Source organism: Glandiceps talaboti, chromosome 22 (genome assembly GCF_964340395.1).
Source record: "Glandiceps talaboti chromosome 22, keGlaTala1.1, whole genome shotgun sequence".
Lineage (NCBI taxonomy): Eukaryota > Metazoa > Hemichordata > Enteropneusta > Spengelidae > Glandiceps > Glandiceps talaboti.
The window spans coordinates 12,909,169-12,930,826 of NC_135570.1; the positions used below are offsets into that span (position 1 = coordinate 12,909,169).

The 21,658-nt window shown below is 39.5% G+C and overlaps 1 protein-coding gene across 1 annotated transcript in view; it reads left to right on the plus strand.

Annotated features, from left to right (window-relative positions):
• The window catches only part of LOC144452060 (uncharacterized), a 152,237-nt gene that overhangs the window by 118,833 nt on the left and 11,746 nt on the right, over positions 1 to 21,658 (plus strand). The window contains exons 58-71 of the mRNA XM_078143071.1: positions 7 to 9,252; positions 9,598 to 9,636; positions 10,071 to 10,112; positions 11,715 to 11,771; positions 12,019 to 12,081; positions 13,287 to 13,394; positions 14,518 to 14,583; positions 15,542 to 15,673; positions 15,892 to 15,945; positions 16,046 to 16,090; positions 16,334 to 19,246; positions 19,363 to 19,419; positions 20,052 to 20,087; positions 20,221 to 20,298. Of these exons, the coding sequence (XP_077999197.1) occupies positions 7 to 9,252; positions 9,598 to 9,636; positions 10,071 to 10,112; positions 11,715 to 11,771; positions 12,019 to 12,081; positions 13,287 to 13,394; positions 14,518 to 14,583; positions 15,542 to 15,673; positions 15,892 to 15,945; positions 16,046 to 16,090; positions 16,334 to 19,246; positions 19,363 to 19,419; positions 20,052 to 20,087; positions 20,221 to 20,298 (12,936 nt within the window). The remainder of the gene's footprint in view (positions 1 to 6; positions 9,253 to 9,597; positions 9,637 to 10,070; positions 10,113 to 11,714; positions 11,772 to 12,018; positions 12,082 to 13,286; positions 13,395 to 14,517; positions 14,584 to 15,541; positions 15,674 to 15,891; positions 15,946 to 16,045; positions 16,091 to 16,333; positions 19,247 to 19,362; positions 19,420 to 20,051; positions 20,088 to 20,220; positions 20,299 to 21,658) is intronic.

Genomic DNA, 21,658 nt, shown 5'->3' on the forward strand with positions numbered 1-21,658 from the left:
GTATAGGTGGAGATCTATAGGGAGCAAGACAGTACGTTGCAGAGCACTGCAGTGTACTCTGTCGAGTCTGTTGCTCCTATTGAATCTCCCCCAATTGTTGATTTAGACAAAATTGATGATTCTAAGGTTGAAAAATCTGAATTTGAGCCTGAGGAGGCACTTGATGAGAAAATTGTGGGTAGTGGGTCAGATAAAGAATATGATGTTGGGGATCAAATTACAATAGATTCAGAATCAGTTCAACCTTCTCAAAGTGAAACTACTTCAAGCGAAGAGCTACACAAAGAAGAGAAACCTTTTGAGCTTTCAGAGGAGACCGAACCACTTCTTGAATCTACATCAACCGAACAATTACTAGAAGCTGAAGTTGACATGCAGGAACAAGTTAGCAGAGATACAGCTGAAACTCCAATCTTGACAGATGCTGATAGTCAGCAGGAGTTAGAAACAAAAATTGAAGTTGAGGTAGATTCATCAGTTGAAGCCAAAATTGTTTGTGAAACACAGGAATATCAACCTGAACCGGCAGACAAAGAGCTGTTAAAACCAACACTGATATCTACTGTACAGATTCATAAACTTGAAGTTAGCATTTCAGAAAGTGAAGCTCCAAGGCAACATGATGAAATGACACATGATACCAAAGAAGAACATACAGTTATTGACCATTCAATTCTAACCTTAACACGACACGAACCTGAGCAAATGGTGTGTGTGGAACCTCAAATGCAAGAACAAGCAGTGGCTTCTGCTGATGTTGAGCCATCCGTGATAGAAGCCATTGTTGTTGAACCAGATGTTCAATCATCAAAGGAAGTAGACACTGCAGAAGTTGCACCTACTGAAGAGGTTATTGAGCCTTCAGAGGAAACTACAGTACAGGCAGTAATAGAATCTGCCGATGTTGAACAGGATATGATACTGACAGAAACGGTAGAGGAATATGAAAAGGAAGCTAAAGAAGTCACTTCTGAACCAGATGCTGAACCATCAGAAGAGCCAGACTCTACACAATCTGCACCCACTGAAGAGGTTATTGAGCCGTCAGAGGAAATAGCAGTAGAAGCTGCAACAAAAGAGACTGATGTTGAGCTAGACATAAAACCCACAGAGGAGGCAGAGGAATTAATCAAGGACACTGAAGAATTCTCTCCTGTTGAACCATCAGAAGAAGTTGACATTGCAGAAGCTGTGCCTGCTGAAGAGTTTATTGAGCCCACAGGGGAAACAGCTGTAAAAACATATACAGAAGCCATTGATGTTGAACTAGACATAAAACCCTCAGAAGACCCTGAAGCAGTGGAAAGAGACACTGATGATGTCATTCCTGTTCAACTCGATGTTGAACCTGCTGAGCCTATGGACACTGCAGAAACTGCACCTACTGAAGAGGTTATTGAGTCTTCAGAGGAAACACCAGCAGAAGTGACAAAGGAAAAGGTTGATGATGAACCACAAGAAACAGAAGCCATTGATGTTGAACCAGACATAACACCTACTGAAGAGCGAGAAGATCTGGAAAAAGACACTGAAGATGTCATTCCTATCGAACCTGATGTTGAACCATCAGAAAAACTAGACAGTGTAGAAGCTGCTACTGAAGAGGCTATTGAGCCCTCTGAGGAAAAAGTAGTAGAAGCAGTAACAACAGAAGCTGATGTTGAACAAGATATAAAACTCATACAAGAAGTAGAGAAATTGCCTCAGGAAACTGAAGAAGTCACTCCTGTGGAACTTGATATTGAGCCGTCAGAGGAAAAAGACATTGCAGAGGTTGCACCTACTGAAGAAGTTATTGAACCAGACACAAAACTATTAGAGGAGCCTGAAGGGGTTGAAATAGATACCGAAGTCACTCCTGTTCAACCTGATGTACCATCAGAAGAACTAGACACTGAAGAGATGATTGAGCCCACAGCGGAAACAGCAGTAGAGGCAGTAACAGTAGTGCTTGATGTTGAACCAGACATAGCACTGACAGAAGGGCCTGAAGAGGAGGACAAAGTCACTCCTATTGAACCTGATGTGGAGCCACCAGTGGAATCAGAAATTGTGGAATCTGCAAGTACTGAAGAGGTTATTGAGGCCTCTGAGGAAACAGTAATACAAGTAGCACCAGCAGAGGCTGACATTGAACCACCAGAAACAGAAACTGTTGTTGTTGTTGCAACAGACCTAAAACCATCTGAGGAGCCGGAAGAGGTTGAAGAAGTCACACCCATTGAACCTGATGTTGAACCACCAGAAAAACCAGACAGTGTTGAAGCTGTTCTTACTGAAGAAGTCATTGAACCTGCAGAGGAAATACCAGCAGAGGTATCAACAGAAGAGGCTGATGTTGAACCACACATAACAGAAGCTACTGATGCTGAACCAGACATAGCACCCTCTGAAGAACCAGAAGAAGTGCCAAAAGACACTGCACCTGTTGAACCATCAGAGAAACAAGATATTAAAGAAGCTGTACCTACTGAAGTGGGCATTGAACCCTCAGATGAAACAGCATTAGATGCAGCAGCAGAAGAGGCTGATGTTGAACCACAAGTAACAGAAGCTGTCAGTGTTAAGCCAGACATAACATCCTCAGAAGAAATTGATAAAGACACTGAACCTTTTGAACCGGTCATTGAACTACCAGGGGAACAGGATATTGTAGAAGCTGTACCATCTGAAGAGGTTATGGAGCCCTTAGAGAAAACTCCAGCAGAGGCAGCAACAGAAGAGGTTGATCTTGAACCACAAGTAACAGAAGCTATGGATGTTGAACCAGACATAACACCCTCAAAAGAACTAGAAGTGCCTAAAGACACTGCACCTGTTGAACCTGATGTTGAACCATTAGAGGAACAAGAAATTGTAGAAGCTGTACCTGCTGAAGAGGTCATTGCTCCTTCAGAGGAAACACCAGCAGAGGCAGCCATAGAAGAGCCTGATGTTCAACCACAAGTAGCAGAAGCTATTGATGTTGAACCAGACATAACTCTGTCAGACAAAGTGACTAAAGACACTGAGATAGTTGAACCATCAGTGGAACAAGATATGATAGAAACTGTACTGACTGAAGAGGTCATTGAGTTCTCAGAGGAAACACCAGCAGAAACAGCAAGGAAAGAAGCTGATGTTGAACCACAAATAACAGAAGCTATTGATGGTGAACCACAAATAACCCCCACTGAAGAACTAGAAGACGTACCAACGGACATTGAATCTGATAAAGCTGATGTTGAACCATCAAAGGAATGGGGTATTGTAGAAGCTGTGCCTGCTGAAGAGGTCATTGAGCCCTCAGAGGAAACGCCAGCAGAAGCAGCAATAGAAGAGGCTGGTGTTGAACCACAAATAACAGAAGCTATCGATGTTGAACCAGAAATAACACCATCTGAAGAACCAGAAGATGTGCCTAAAGACACTGAACCTGTTGAACCTCATGTTGAACTATCAGAGGACCAAGATATTGTAGAAGTTATACCCGCTGAAGAGGTCATTCAGCGCTCAGAGGAAACACCAGCAGAGGCCACAACAGAAGAGGCTGATGGTGAACCACAAATAGCAGAAGCTATGGATGTTGAACCAGACATAGCACCGTCTGATGAACCAGAAGAAGTGCCCAAAGACACTGAAGCTGTTGAACCATCAAAGGAAGAAGGTATTCTGGAATCTGTACCTGCTGAAGAGGTCATTGTGCCCTCAGAGGAAATACTAGCAGAGGCTGATGTTGAACCAGAAGTAACAGAAGCTATCGATGTTGAACCAGACATCGCACCTTCTGAAGGACCAGAAGAAGTGCCTAAAGATACTGAGACCATTGAACCTGATGTTGAGCCATCGGAAGAACAAGATATAGTAGAAGCTGTACCTACTGCAGAGGTCATTGAGTCCTTAGAGGAAACACCAACAGAGATTGATGTTGAACCACAAGTAACAGAAGCTATGGATGTTGAACCAGACATGGCACCATCTGAAGAACTAGAAGAAGTGCCCAAAGACACTGAAGCTGTTGAACCATCAAAGGAAGAAGATATTCTGGAATCTATACCTGCTGAAGAGGTCATTGCGCCCTCAGAGGAAATACTAGCAGAGGCTGATGTTGAACCAGAAGTAAGGGAATATATTGATGTTGAAAAAGACATAGCACTTTCTGAAGAAGTACCCAAAGACACAAAACCTATCGAACCTGAGGTTGAAACATCAAAGGAAGAAGATACTGTGCCTGCTGAAGAGGTCATTGAACCCTCGGAGGAAACACCAGCAGAGGCAGCAAAAGAAGAGGCTGATGTTGAACCACAAATAACAGAAGCTATCAATGTTAAACCAGACATAGCACCTTCTGAAGAACCAGAAGAAGTGCCTAAAGATGCTGAACCTGTTGGATTTGAACCATCATCGGAACAAGATATTGTAGAAGCTGTGCCTGCTGAAGAGGTCATTGAACCCTCAGAGGAAACACCAACAGTGGCAGCAAAAGAAGAGGCTGATGTTGAACCACAAATAACAGAAGCTATTGATGTTGAACCAGACATAACACCCTCTGAAGAACCAGAAGAAGTGCCCAAAGACACTGAACCTGTTGAACCTGACATTGAACCATCAAAGGAAGAAGAAACTGTGCCTGCTGAAGAGGTCATTGAACCCTTAGAGGAAACACCAGCAGAGGCAGCAACAGAAGAGGCTGATGTTCACCCACAAATAACAGAAGCTATCGATGTTGAACCAGCCATAACACCCTCCGAAGAACCAGAAGAAGTGGCCAAAGACACTGAACCCGTTGAACCTGACATTGAACCATCAAAGGAAGAAGAAACTGTGCCTGCTGAAGAGGTCATTGAACCCTCAGAGGAAACACCAGCAGAGGCAGCAATAGAAGAGGCTGATGTTGAACCACAAATAACAGAAGCTATCGATGTTGAACCAGCCATAACACCCTCTGAAGAACCAGAAGAAGTGCCCAAAGACACTGAACCCGTTGAACCTGATATTGAACCATCAAAGGAAGAAGAAACTGTGCCTGCTGAAGAGGTCATTGAACCCTCAGAGGAAACACCAGCAGAGGCAGCAACAGAAGAGGCTGATGTTGAACCACAAATAACAGAAGCTATCGATGTTGAACCAGACATAACACCCTCTGAAGAACCAGAAGATGTGCCCAAAGACACTGAACCCGTTGAACCTGATATTGAACCATCAAAGGAAGAAGAAACTGTGCCTGCTGAAGAGGTCATTGAACCCTCAGAGGAAACACCAGCAGAGGCAGCAACAGAAGAGGCTGATGTTGAACCACAAATAACAGAAGCTATCGATGTTGAACCAGACATAACACCCTCTGAAGAACCAGAAGAAGTGCCCAAAGACACTGAACCTGTTGAACCTGACATTGAACCATCAAAGGAAGAAGAAACTGTGCCTGCTGAAGAGGTCATTGAACCCTCAGAGGAAACACCAGCAGAGGCAGCAACAGAAGAGGCTGATGTTGAACCACAAATAACAGAAGCTATCGATGTTGAACCAGACATAACACCCTCTGAAGAACCAGAAGAAGTGCCCAAAGACACTGAACCCGTTGAACCTGATATTGAACCATCAAAGGAAGAAGAAACTGTGCCTGCTGAAGAGGTCATTGAACCCTTAGAGGAAACACCAGCAGAGGCTGATGTTGAACCACAAATAACAGAAGCTATCGATGTTGAACCAGCCATAACACCCTCTGAAGAACCAGAAGAAGTGCCCAAAGACACTGAACCTGTTGAACCTGATATTGAACCATCAAAGGAAGAAGAAACTGTGCCTGCTGAAGAGGTCATTGCACCCTCAGAGGAAACACCAGCAGAGGCAGCAACAGAAGAGGCTGATGTTGAACCACAAATAACAGAAGCTATCGATGTTGAACCAGACATAACACCCTCCGAAGAACCAGAAGTGCCCAAAGACACTGAACCTGTTGAACCATCAGAGGAACAAGATACTGTAGAAGCGGTTCCTGATGGAGAGGTCATTGCTCCCTCAGAGGAAACACCAGCAGAGGCCGCAACAGAAGAGGCTGGTGTTGAACCACAAGTAACAGAAGCTATCGATGTTGAACCACCTTCTGAAGAACCAGAAGAAGTGCCCAAAGACACTGAACCTGTTGAACCTGACATTGAACCATTAACGGAAGAAGAAGCTGTGCCTGGTGAAGAGGTCATTGCGCCCTCAGAGGAAATGCTGGCAGAGGTTGATGTTCAGCCACAAGTAACAGAAGCTACTTATGTTGATCCAGACAGAGCGCCCTCTGAAGAACCAGAAGAAATTGATAAAGACATTGAACCTGTTGAACCTGATGGTGAATCATCCAAGGAACAAGATATTGTAGAAGCTGTTGCAACTGAAGATGTCACTGTGCCCTCAGATGAAATACCTGTAGATTCAGCAACAGGAGATGCTGAAGTTGAACCACAAGAAACAGAAGCTATTGATAGTGAACCAGACATGGCACCTTCTGAAGAACCAGAAGGAGTGCCTAAAGATACTGAACCTGTTGCACCTGATGTTGAACCATCAGTAGAACAAGATATTGCGGAGGCTTTGTCTACTGAAGAGGTCATTGAGCCCTCAGATGAAACACCAGTAGAGGCAGCAGGTGAAGTGACTGACGTTGAACAATCAGCCATTGACATTGATCAAGACCTAAAACCTGCAGAGCCTGAAGTAGTAGAAGAAGTGAGTCCTGTTGAACCTGATCTTGATCAATCAGAGGAACCCGAGATTGAAGAAGCTACCGATGAGGTTATTGAACCATCAGGGGAAGCAGCAACAGAAGTGGTTGATGTTGAATCACAACACATAGAAGTCATTGATGTTGAAGCAGATATGAAACCCTCAGAAGAACCAGAAGAATTCCAAAAACATGTTGAGTCTGATGTTGAACCATCAGATGAAAAGGATGTTGTGGAAGCTATACCTGCTGAAGACATTATTGAGCCCTCAGATGAAAAAATACCAGAGACAGCAGATATTGTAGAAGCTGTACTTACTGAGGAGGCTATTGAGCCCGCAGAGGAAACAGTGGTAGAGGTAGTAACAGACGAGGCTGAAGTTGAACAACTCAGAGAGGATGCTGAGGACACAAAAGTAATCATGCCTGTTGAACCATCAGAGCAACAAGATATTGTAGAAGATGTACCAACTGAAGAGGTTACTGAGCCATCAAAGGATGCAACAGCAGAGGATGATGGTGAACAAGAAATAAAACCATCAGAAGAGGCAGAGAAATTGGAAGAGGACACTGATGGGGTAATTCGTGTTGAACCTGATGTTAAACCTTCAGAAGAATTAGACACTGTAGAAATTGCTTCTACTGAAGAAGTCATTAAACCATCAGTGGAAACAGCAGAAGAGGCTGATGTTGAGCCACCACAAGCAGAAGCCATTGGCGTTGAAACAGACATGAAACCCTTGGAGGAGACAGAAGAGGTGGAGAAAGTCACTGAAGAAGTAACTTCTGTTGAACCTGATGTTGAACTATTAGAACGAGACATACAAGAAACACTACTTACTGAAGATGTTATTGGGCCTTCAGAGGAAACAACAGTAGAAGCAACAGAAAAAGAGACTGATATTGAACCACAAGCAACAGAAGCCATTGATGTTGAACCTGACACAAAACCCTCAGAGGAGTCAGAAGTGTTAGAAAAAGGTGACATTGAACCAGTTAAAGAGGTTGCTGATCAGCTAGAAACAATAGAAATTTATGACACCGACGTGGTTTGTAAGCCACTAGAGGAGATAGATGAGGTCCAACCACAGTCAGAAACAATTTCTCATGAAGAAATAGACACCGAACAACTGTCAGAAGAGACTGATCATGCCATTGAGCAATCAGAGGAAGAACAGCTAACCATGGAAGAATCTACTGAAGTTGAAGCTTATAAAGCTGAAACAGAACTTCCCTCTGAAAAGAAGGATGAAGAAGAACAAGAATCAGTCATTGTACCCCAGGAAATAGAACCACAAGACTTGGTGAAAGAGCAGGAAGATCAAACCCAAGCACAAGCCATTGATCAACCTATAACTGATGCCGATATGGAAGGGCAAATAGATGCACCTATTGATGTTATAGAGGCTGATACACAAGATATTGACAAGGATGAAGAAGTCAGTGCACATGTTACTCCAGAAACAGAAGTACATGTAAGTGAAGAAACTGACAAAGAACAAGTTGATGAAATGACAGTTCATGATGAGCCAAGTAGAGAGGAAGAACCATCAGTGGATCCAGTTGAAGTATTGGATCATGAAGCTATTAGTGAGGAAGAAGGCATCTCTAAACCAGAACATTCAGACATCCTTATGACAGAACAAGAGCCTACAGAAACAAGTGGTGAAGAGACAGTAGAACCTGATGATGTTCAAGAGGAAGTACAAAGGGTGGAACCCTCCTCAGAAATCGAACAAATTCAACAATCAGACAGTGAAACTCTGCAACTTGATGAGCCATGTGAAGAACAAAAAGAAACAAATCTGGAGCAAGCACAGAGCCCTGAAGTACCTACCAAAGAGGAGATGGAGGCAGATGTAATAGAAAGTTCCCAAATAATAGATTTGTCTACTGATGATGCTGATAACACAGAACCAAGTTCAGCACTTCAAAGAGAACTTGAGGAGTCCATAGAGAAAGAAAGGGAAATAGATGAATCTGAACTTGAACCAGAATTACAGATGGTTGAAATAACAACTGCAGAAGCTCAAAAACCAATAGTCAAAGACACAACAAGTGATGATGACCAACCCATTGAAGTTGAAATTGCTACAGGAGAAGAATTCATACCTCATAAAGAGTTGGAACTACAACCTCTGGTAGACATAGATCATGACAAGATACCAGAAAGAGCTACTGAACCTCCACTTGAGTTTGAAAAGCCAGAAGACTTAGAAGTTGGGGTAGAGGTAATGGATTTGGTGGGAACCTCTGAAAGTGAGGAAGAGGAAGACATAACAGAAACTTTAGAACAGGAAATGCAGTATGAGAGGCCAGCTGAAGATGAAGTCATGAAAGAACAAGATGAAAGCCATGTAGATGAACCACAACAAATTAGCATTGATTCTGAAAAAGAGTCTCATAGTGATCATGAATCAGATGAAACTAAAAAAGGGGAAATTTTAAGTGATCATGATGAACAACAAGGGTTTGAAATTACGGATACAGGCCTCGAGCCTACAGAGGGGGAGTTCAAAGGGAGTCAGGAGGCCACAGAGCCTGCTGAGAAGAGGGAAGAGGAGGTAAAGTAGTCTTTGCCATGTGGAAAAAAATGAATTCTGGTTTGCTTTTTTCCCCCTTGTAGATGAACAATTGCATGGCCAGAATGAATGGAAGATGCTGCAGCATTATTGTGTTTACCATTTTAAATTTCATTTCAGGAATTTCGTACCATATGTAAATAACTAATAAGTTGCCTTTGTTGAATTCATTTTCTACCATACTTGCGTTGCAAAGCATGCAAGAAAATATTTGTATTTTCTTTTCTTTGAACAGCTTGCAACTAACATATTCAACTGCCTCAAGCAATTTAGCAGTCGTATACAGTATTTGACAACACTCTAATGATCTTTCTTTCTGTCTAGCAGCTAGAGATTGTGGAGGTGCCACAACCAATTGGCACAGAGGTAATAATATACAGTAATGATGTTATTATTGCTTGGGTATTTATGTTGGATGGTGTGTTGAATAACAACATTCATTTGCCTCCTTAGGATTGGCTACTACTACCCCAGAATGAAAAGGCATTGCCGACCTGTTGGATTTAGTCTTTGCTATCCTTTTGCATCTTTCCTAGACAGTTGTCCTGCATCTTTGGGTTTATTTTGTTGAATTTAAAGAGCCCAAAGTATACAAGCAGCAACAACATCTGTGTGCATCTGGTTTGCAGTTTATGACACCTATGTGTGAACACCAGAATAAACTGTTCCATAAAAGGTGCATGGCTTTTGCCCCTTCCTTATTCCCTAAAGTAATCAGAAAGCTGTTGCTTGTTTGGCATGGTCATCGGATATATGTGGAAAACGACTCTTACAATAGATGTGTATTTTTTCATTTGCAGGACAAGGAAGCTGCTATTAGAAAACTTACAATTCATCATGAGGTAGATTTTGAAAAGATTTTACATCGAAACTTGTCATTTTGCATTGTTGCATGTGTAGGATTTTTACAGCAAAAAAAATGGTCCTGTTTTGCTATAATGATATTGATTCAGTTATATAGCTTGGCAGATGATCCATATCAGATTTGTTTTCTAAGAAGTTTGCCAGTTTCCAAGCTTAGATTGGTATACAACTTACATTAGCTTTAGATACATTGTGTCATTCCGCCTTCCTCAGCCTACCGCAAGAGGAAGGCTGATAAGGGTGTCCGAACATAGCATATTGTGCTGCCTAATGTAGGGTTTACCCAAAGTAGATAGGATAAGATGCATCACTTTGTTGAAACAGCAATTACATTAAAGATAATACATACTTTACCATACTCTAGTCCGACGTACAATGTGAAGGTCCTCTTAGCTTCCCATGTTTCAGGTGTGTAAACAGCTGTATTTCATGGCAGTCAACTGTTATTCACACCCAAAATTTACTCTTTATACAAACTGGGGCTGTAAGAATTCTTGTAAATTGTGTATTTTCCAAGTAAACCCAGTTGTATTTTTGTACTGATGGAAAGCTAGTCAAAGTGGTGTATGTATATGAAACTGTATATTGGCAAGCATTATCAGTTTGTTCAGCTTTTCGGTCATCTTTGGCACTTAACAAAGTAGTAAATAAAGATTTTAGTGGAAATAAATTTTCAAACTTGCAGTCATGAAAAATGTTGACTAACAGCCACACTACTTTTAATCGCACCAACGTGTAAAATCTCTTTATTACATGTACTTTACTCAGTATACACTGATTAAATGTCATGCTGTATGTTGGCACAAACAGTGTTTCAGCTAAATAAGTGTAGAGCTAATATGTAGATTCAGAGTGGTTAGTGTTTGGAACACTTTCTGATGTTTATGATGACCAACCACTTACCTAGGGTGATCATAACTCTCTTACAAAACTTATCCAGATTCAGTTTCATCATAGATCAGAAACACCTGACCATTCTTCCATTATAATAGTGTATCTGCCACCACAAATGTAACAACACTCTTTGAGAACTAGCAGAGGACCAATTTATTATTGATGTGGCTATTATTGTTACAGATTCTTGAATTGTCAAATCAATAGAAAATAACTTGTGGCCACAAAACCACAAAATACTGAGCAATGTAACTATATGGCTGTAGTGATATAGTTTTAGTATTTTACCTGGTCAGCCTTATTCTTTCTTAATATTTAAGGTTTTCAAGGTTACATGTACAGCACGTGACATGTTCATTTGTGCAATTTTTAGTGAGGTAGACCATCAGTAGATGTGATATACAGAATTACAAGCAAACTGCAAAAGGAATACATTGATATTTCAATAGCAAGTAACCTATGAAGTTCCATTTAAGTGAAATAACGACTGTAGAAGAAGTAAGGTTTTAGTTTGAGATGTTTTTTAAAAGTAGATTGACAAAAGAAAATATCTCACAGAGCACAAAAGGATCTTCTATATGCACATCTATGCTACACGCTATACTTCTCTAATGCATGATATTTTTTGTTTTTATGTGTACAAAACATCTTTTATCTCTTGTAAATATACATGGAAATCTTTACAGGTGTGTTGTCCAGTACATGACCATGGGAGTCCCCATGTTTCTCGAGCTCATATGAAGGTACAACCTTTGTAATCCTCTTTGCATGAAATTCATTTTGTAATGTTTCGCTGATATTTCATTTGTATGCTACAACAACAAAAGATACATCATCTTCAGTGCATGCTACCAGAAATTTCTCTATAGCAATTTACTCGCATGATATTGACTTTAGTGTCAATAAATTACCAAATTCGTCATCTTTACAAAATCATCTCCCATCTTGTGCACTACTTGTAAAACATATCTAAGGTACTTACAATTACAGGCTTCACAGCACTCTCCTTTCATCACTTGTGAGGTTTGTGAGAAGTTAGAGAGGCAGATTAAGGTAAATCAGTACTCTGAAGAGAGTCAAGTTGTCTGGCATGTGCCAGCATGTTGTGATCATGCCTATGTACATGTGCCGGCATGTTGTGAACATGCAGTGATCATGCTGTCATCACACCCATGTACAGAACCAAATAACCTCTTTAACCATGCATTACTCTTCATTTATTGATTATAGCTCGTGAGATCAAGTGTGTAGCTAAGAATTAATAATTAGAATCATACTGTAGTGCTCCTAATCTTGTATTTAGAACACATTTTTAAAAGGTTTATATGCTGTTAGCGTAGATTTTTAACAAGAATGTATGTGCCATACTTTCACAGCCATCCTAAATATTACCCAACAGTGACGACTTGATAATGTTTATATCCAGTATATTTTCATAATAAACCCTGTTAATTGATAAAACTTAGTGTTGTAAACCAACCCAGAATTAAACTAATTGTGTATAACATACCTTCCTTTTCAGGTAGATTTTGTACTAATGTAGTGTGACATGCCATCTGATTTCTCCTTTTAACAGTGTTGTCTTCAAGTGGAATTAATATAACAGCGCATGGTCCTGTATTTTTATGTACATTTTATACTAATATTCATATCTTCTTCTCCTGTCCTCTTCAATATCTGAAATATTTGTTCAATAGTATCCAGTAACATCTGAAATTGTCTTCTCTGATGAATGTGAGAGTGCATCTTGTGATCGTAGTGAAATAGAGTCATGTGCATGTGAGAAAATAATTACTTGGTGTGGAATGATATTGGTTTAATAAACATGTGAGAGAATGAGGACTGAGGTTAAAATAATTCAAAATGTTAACAATTCATGGCGAGGTGACTGACATCTTGCATAACTGAACATCCTGTCCGGATAGTCCATCAGGTGGTGATATTGAAATACACAAAACAAAAATCTAATTATTTCATATCACTTTGATGTACAAGTTACTGTGTCACAATCAAGTGGATGTTTTGCATAGATATTATTGTAAATTATTGAAGACTAGAAGAAGGGTGGGGGGGGGGGCAATAAAGATGTTAAAATCTTGCATCTTCTGATGGACTGGAGAAGCTAGTCATTATCGTGTTCACAATCCACCTTAAATATTGAATGATTTTGTGCAATCTGTGGACATTATGGATGTAGAATTTCTTTTCTATTGTTCTGTATTCATAGTAAATTTCTGTCCTGCATGTTTCTGTACTAGGATCTGCTTGAAGAACTCGCCAAAGAACTGAATTTTGATATTCCACCTGAAGAGTCAGGTGTAGTTGTTGAACAGCAGTTTGCATCCGAGGCAGCTCCTCATGTCGAGGTATACTGAATCCACCATTACTCATTAGTACTAATAAAGTAATTCTCATATTCTTGGTAATGTGAGTTGCTGGAGGTTCTTGTCCTCGTAGAGCCCTCAAGCCACTCACCTAACCATATCCCTTGTCCTAGCTATCCAGAAGTCAATTGATAAAAACTACGATATACTACCTATCTAGCCTGATGGCAGTAGTTGCACTAAATTTCCCACAAAATGTTTCACACAAAATTAAAATTCGTCATCATTCTGAATGTAAAGATAATGCAGATGACTCCTGTAGATATTAACGCAACTATTAAACTATGAAACCTGAAACTTTAATACGAATTTTCAAAAACTTACCAACCCATCAGATTCAGTTTCATAACAGATTTACCCCTAGAATGCTGTCTGTGTAATACAGTATGTCATTTTCAGTGTCATAACAGATATACCCTAGAACTTTGTAATTATAGTATATTTAGCTCATTAATTTGCACCATATGTAATGCACATCTCAGAACTATTGACCACATTAAGAAACTTGCCTTTAACATTTAAATAACTAAGATAGTCTGTTTTGAAATGAGTTTCTTGACAGAACTTTTGCCAGTTTTAGGATGCTATTTGTGCTCTACCTACTATGTAAAGACAAGTTTATGTACATTGAAATTTAAACTATTGAAACACTTCACATTGAAATTTATTTGAGAAGTTCATGATAAAGTAATCACAAAGGTCAAAGACAAACAGGTTGTCATGCCTTTATATGTAAAAAAAGATGGCATTAAAATTTCATGTAAAAATAAGAATACATACAGCTTGTATAAGTTAGAATTTAAAAAATGCCTGTCATGAAATGCATCCTGGGACTGGCACACACAGATTCTCCTCATAAGGAGCGAAGCTAGTATTATGCTTACTCCTCTTTTATTCCATCTTGAACTATCACCACATTGAAATGCCATTCTTTCTGAAAGTCTTAAGAGCTATAACTTATAAATATGAGTGCTAATCATTCTTCTTGCAAGTAATGCTTATCAAACGACGAGTGTAATAAGCATTTGAACTTTAAGCTTCTGCAATAGAAACAGCCATGTTCTTCTAGCTTCTGCAATAGAAACAGCAATTTTCTGTCTTTCAGGAAAAGCCTTTTCAAGCTACAGTACGAACAGAGCCTCCTATGGCAGCTTATGTATTTCCAGATGAGGTATATCCCATTTCTTGCTTTTAATGTGTCTGCACGGTTGTGGTCTTTGCGGGATCTTAATATGCCATCTTGAACTTACTCTTTTAATTTGCACCTACAGATGTCGTTTGCATTCATGTGTTGTACTCTTTCCACATAATGGAGCTGTGTACAACAGGATTGTCTTAATACTCAATCTTCAACTTCCTCTTCTCATTTGCACCTATAGATGTGGTTTGCATTCATGTGTTGCACTGTCGCCACATAATGGAACTGTGTATGACAGGATTGTTTAATACTTCATCGTCAACTTCCTGTTCTCATTTGCATCTACAGATGTGGTTTGCATTCATGTGTTGTACTCTCTCCACATAATGGAGCTGTGTATGACAGGATTGTCTAATATTCCATCTTCAACTTACTGTTAATGTCAAACATGCATCTACACAATTGGTTTGCTCTCATGCGTAATCATGTGTTGTATTCTCTCCACATAATGGAGCCAGGTACAACTGTATATTAACAGTATTGAAAGCAATCTCATTCACTTTTATACCATGTTATGCGATAAGCAGTAATCTCTGTTAATACTAACTTGTCATTTTCATCAAATACTTACTGCAGTGCTTGTTCTCCATACCCATTTTACAGGTTCATCAATGGAAAAAGAGACTGCAATATACAATAACATGATTTTTATAATGTTTTCACTAATGATTGTCACTAATAATGACTACTAATAATTTTACCATTTGTCACAGCTACATATTCTGTTATTAATCAAAATTAACTGTCTGATGTTAATCTGTAATTTTAAATCATGTTTCTATGTTGTATGACTACTGTTTCTTACTGTACAAGTATTAACATTCATTTAATGTCTTGTTATATTATTGTCTCATGTGTCTTGTTCAATGAAGGCACCTAGTACAAATGTCTCAAAATATATTTTCTACCTGCCCATCTCTCCATCGAGCAGGAACCAAGGGAAGAAACTGAAGAAGTAGAAGCTGAACCTATTATTGAACCAGAAAGAGAACCTGAAGCAGAAGTTGAACCAGAACCGGAAGTAAAAGAGGAACCTGAACCAGAACCAGAACCAGAAGTTGAGGTATTCACTAAGAATTGGTGTATACTTTAACACCAACTTGTTTGTATTCTAGTAACTACTATATGTCAATATGTGTCCTTTTTGTGTATAACTTATTTTTCCTCTGAGGTAGATAAAACTGGAACCTGAATGTGATTATTTGTAGTATTCTGTATAGAATAGAAATATTACATATTTAAATTATGATATGCATACAGAATAAAAACATTTTTCTTCAGGCAAGAGAAGAACCAGAGGAGGAAAAACCACAAGAAATAGAGGAAACTCCTGAGGTATGAATACATATCTGATTCTGGTTGAGATTAGCCCCTTTTTTCATCTTTTTATATTGAGATCGTTTGCATTGTGTCTTATGTCCTTATCCCTTAACAGGAGAACAAGGAGGAGGCTGTAGAGCCAGAACTAATTGCACTGGAGGTACGCTTCACAAAACTACTGTGTAATCTTGCAAATTGAATTCATTGCTAATTTGCATGCAAGTAAAAATTGACCCCACCTTAAAAAGTTCACCCCACGCAATCATATTTTAAACTGGGAAATTGCACAATGTCTACTCCATGTAATGAATATACCATGGTTTATAAGTAGTTTTTCTTGTTAACTCTTACTTTCTCTTGTTCATCTCTAATCCTTTGCACCCTCTCCGAACTTGCACTAAAGGAGGAAACTGAAGAAGTTGCTGTTGAACCTACTGAAGAAAGACCATCCTCTCCTGAGCCTTCTGAGGAACCTGAAATTTTGGAACAGGATGATGTAGAAAAGGATGTTGAAATGGAAGTAGAACTTCAAGAAGCACCAGAGACAGAGGTCGCGCCTGTAGAGTCTTCGATAGTTATTGAAGAAGTAACAGAACAGCATGTAGACATTGTTGAAAGTGAGCAGGAACCAGCGTCAGAAGTGCCTGTAGAAACGACCACATACACTGAAAGGACAGAAATAACACAGGTTGTTACAGAAACAAGAGTTGAAACACAAGTTCTGAGTACACCTACAATTGAAGTAGATAAAGCATCAGATACTGTGTTTTCTGAGGAAGAAAAAGAGGAAACTGTTCCACAAGAAGTTGAAGAAATAGTAGAAGATAAACCAGAAATTGTTGAGGAGGATAGAATGGAGGTAAGTAGGGACTCAATATCTGCAGAAGATGAAGTTTCTATTGGTATTGAAGAACCACCAGAGTTGGAGCCTGCTCCTGAAGCACCACCCATGCCAGATATTGAAAAGGATGAGGATACAACGGAAGAAGAAAAAGAGGAGACACCCATAGAAATGGATGGCCCTGTTGAAGTTGAAGAACCTGTTGAAGTAGAACCAGAAGAGACAAAACCAGATGTGGTTGAACCAGAGCTGACAGTCGAAACTGTTGCTCCTGTTGAAGCTACTGTTCCAGACCAGAGAGAACCAGAAGCTCCATCTGAGGAGGAAGCAGCTCTTGAATCACCAGTTGCAGAGCCAGAAAAATCCCAACTTATCTCCATGGAACCAATAATTGCAACAACAACAGTGTCTGCAGTAGAATCGGTCATACCAGAACCAAGTGAACCAGAAGCACCCACAGATGAAGAGGCAGCAATTGAAACAGCAGTTGCTGAACCTGCATTTTCATCAGAACCTATCATAACAGTTGAAACTTCTAGGACATTAGAGGCATCTGCTCCTGAAGCTGTAGAGCCAGAAGCCCCAACCGAAGAAGAAATGTCCATCGAACACCCAGCTGCAGAGCCAATGATTACTTTTGAATCAGTGTCTTCTGTTGAAGCAGTAGCACCAGAGCCCTCTGAAGAGCCTGAAGCACCAACCCAGGAAGAAGCTGCAATTGAGCAGCCAAGTGAAGTGTTAGTAGAGGAGGTAATCACTGTAGAAAGAACTACAGTTGTTGAAGCAAGTGTTCCAGAACCACGAGAGGAACCAGACCAACCAACAGAGGAAGAAGCTGCAGTGGAAGCACCAATCATTCAACCTGAAAGAACTTTTGAGGTTTCAGCAGAGCCATTTGTTTCAATTGAAGCTGATACTGCTGAAGAACCAATTCAAGAACCAGATGAGCCAAAAGAGGAACAAGTTGCTGTAGAGTCACCAGAAGAGGAACCTGAGGTTTCTGTTGAACCTACAGAAGAAAAATTAGATGAAACACCGGAACCAGCTGAAGAGCCACAAGAAATAGATGGAGCTGCTGCTGAACAACTTGAGGAGAAAGAGTTGTCTTCTGAACATGTTGAAGAAGAAGAAGAAAAAGAACCAGAGGAAGCAGTCACTGAAGAAGTTGTGCCAACTATTGAATCAGAAGAGGTCCAAAAAGCTGAGTCTCCAGTACCAGAGGAAGCTGCTCCTGAAGAGCCAACCGAAGAGGAAGTTACTGAAGAAGTACCTAAGGAAGAAGTGTCTATTGAACCTATTATTGCAGTTGATGCCGTATCTGAAGTTGAAGCAGCTGTCCCAGAACCTTCGGAGGAACCTGAATCACCAACTCAAGAAGAAGTAGCTATTGAGCCTCCAGTCTCAGAGCCACATGTCTCTGCTGAACCACTAATTGAAATTGAAACAGTTGAGATGGTAGAAGCATCAGTCCCTGGACCAACAGAGGAACCAGAAGCACCAACACAAGAAGAGTTAGGTATTGAACCTCCAGCAGAGCCACAGTTCTCTGCAGAACCACTAATTCAAATTGAAACCGTTGGTATGGTAGAGGCATCTGTACCTGGACCAACAGAAGAACCAGAATCACCAACTCAAGAAGAGTTAGGTATTGAACCTCCCGTTTCAGAACCACAGTTCTCAGCTGAACCACTAATCCAAGTTGACACAATTGGAACAGTGGAAGCGTCTGTTCCAGAGCCAACTGAGGAACCAGAATCACCAACACAAGAAGAAGTATCTATTGAGCCACCTGTCTCAGAACCATGTGTTTCTGCTGAACCAGTCATTGAAGTTGAAACAATTGGCATTGTAGAGGCATCTGTCCCTGAACCTGAAGAGGAACCAGATGCACCAAGTCAGGAAGAAGCTGCAATTCCTGAACCAGAAAAACAACCTGAGGTCCAGTCAGAGCCTGTAATGTTTGAAGAACAACAAGAAGAATTTACAGAAGTTGACGGAAGAACCCCAGATGCTTCTGCAGAACCAGAAGGCCTTTCTGAAGAAGAAGCGGGAATTGAAGCACCTATCGTTATAGGAACAGATGAAGCCGATGGTGATGTTCCTGAACAAGAACAGCCTTCTGCAGAAGAACAACAAGAAATTGAAGAAGAGAAAGAAGTTCCTCCAGCAGAAGAGGAGATTGAACCAACAGAGCCAGTAGTAGTTGAATCATTAAGTGAAGAACCAGAAGTTGTTGAACAAGAGCCACATGAAACTGAACCAGAACCAGAAGAAGTTTTAGAACAGCCAGAACAAGAGCCATGTGAAGCTGAACCAGAACCTGAAGAACTTACAAAACAACCAGAACGACCTGAAATTGTAATTGAACAAGAAGACCAACCCGATGAAGAGGTAGTAGACGTTCCTCAGGAGGCACAGGAGCTTGAAGAACATGTTGATGATACAACAGAAGAACAAATGGAAAGTGCCCAAGAGGTACAAACTTAAACCTGTCACAGCTGAATTTCTGATTTTGTTGATTATCTCTTATTCCTGTTTGGTAACCTGTACCCTTTTAACTAATTTCAATATATCTTGTCACATATTTACAGGAGCAAACAGCGGAATCACAAGATGTTCCTGCTGAACCTGAAGTTCCTCTCTCAGAGGTACACAAGGCATATTTGCATCTAGTGCCTTGCTTGCCACACTTATTAATTTGCTTAGTGTGCGCCTAATTGGAATCTTGAATGTGACCCTTCCTTTTGTTTCCTTTTGCCGTTTTACTGCATTCAGGCAAACTAAGATTCCTCATGTATAAAAGTGTTCATGTGCCTTGCTTGCAACCTTTTCAGTTTGCTCAATGTGTACATGAAATCCTGAAGAGTTTTTTTTCTTTCTTTTCTGTTACTTCTGCCTCTTTGTTACATTCTTTTCAAGTTAAAGATTGTTCCATTTTTGTTTAAAAATATTACGTGCATTGGTTGTTACTGTCGCTAACAAAAAATGTCACTGGTGATAATGATTTCAAAACATGCTTGCTGCCATGCACACTATTGATGTTATGGCCCTTGAGAAAGTCATGTTAAAATAATAAGGTGTTCACATGTGTGGTTTTCATAATAACATGCATGTACTTGGTTTAAAAAAAAGCATGCACACATCCAATCTCTCCTCCTACCACGCTATGGTTTTAACAGCATGCCAATCTAACTCAATGTGGAGTAAATAGCACGCTTTCTAATTCTTCTTTCTTTACTATTTCTGTTTCATACATGGGCTTTCCATCCATCCATTTCAGGAATCTCTACCAGAAACAACAGAAACACACATGGAGGTACTTTCTCTTTTCAAACCACAAATGGTTTTCTGAACATTTTCATTTCTGAATTTTTGCATTTTTCATCCATTTAATGTGGCATGGTACGGATTTCGCCACCTAACCTAACTAACCCTGTATTCTTTTATAGGAATTAACAGAAACTATATACAAGGAAGAGATACGCTACAAGCAGGAAATTCACTTTATTTCATCAGACGATCAGGAGGTCAGGCAAACTGGAACTGTATTTTGTCCTGCTGTCAGATGTTATTTTTTAGCCATGCAATTTTTTTTGTTTGTTACATTACAGGAAAAACGATACTTGTGTTGCTAATGCTGGTTGAAAATCGTGTTGCCTTTGTAATCTTTTCATGCATTCCACTATGAATACTTGTAACACTTCGGTCTTTTGCGATCGTATTTATCCATTTCCTATTGTGATATAGTTCATGCACTGCCATTGCCTTTTTCATTTCATTATCATCATGGATTTTATTTTCAGGACTGTGTTTTAGTAATCTTCACTGTCCCAAAAGAAAAAAAAAAAAACCTTCTCACTCACGCCAACTTTTCATCTACTAGCTCCCTAAAACAATTGAACAATATACCTGCATGCACCGCCAAACTCAAACTTTTGCAAAAGCGCTTTGCTGCTTTTGCAGACTTCTTTTTCACTTGGTCAGCTCCTTGTCTTACCAGTGTTTCTATGGTAACATTGTTGTGGACTGTGTTTGTTGTCATATAAAGTAAACGTAGTGTTGTGTTTGATGTTTTGTGTTTACACTTGATGTGTTTCTAAATGTCTTTTTTTGTAGTGAGATGACAGTTGTGAAATGAATGAGTGTGTTGACCATTTTTTTGTAACGATCGTGCACTGATTTTTGCTTATAAATTTGTTGTGTTCATCATTCATTGTTCAAGACTAAAGTCATCACTTTTTTACTGAAAATATTCATGTACCCAAAACTATCAAAAAAATCATATTTGTTTTCACAACATTAGCAATTTTTTGCTTTGTGAGTCAATTTTATACTCGTTCAAAAAAGAAGTTAGTTGTTTAGTAAACAAGGTGTGAGAGCACAGTTATCATTTGAAATTTTACATAAAACAAAAACAGACAAAAAAGTACAGTACTTTTGCTCAGATATATTCCCACTTTATAAATTTTTCAAGACAGATTTGTGGTTTTAGTTCGATAATATAACTAGGTTTGATTTCTTCAGTTTCTAAAAATAAAATAATGATAATTATAAGAACATGTAAAGCACCATATATCCTTAGTTAACATTTTTCACACAAAAAAAACAAACCTAAGTTCAAATTTTTACACACAAAAAAAGCAAAGTTTAAATTTTTACAACGCAGAAAATATAATTTAAAACTTTACAAAACAAAAAACAGAAAGTTTAAGTCTTTATTAAAGCACAGTTAATATGATAATTTCTTGGTTTTCTCAGAAAAATCATATTGTTTTACAACTTGTTAGATCTTGAGATCCCTTACGTCAAAGATTTGTTGGTGATTAGAGTTTTGTATGTTGCTTAAAGAAGAGTGCATTTGTTTGAAATTATGGCTGAATCTATTGA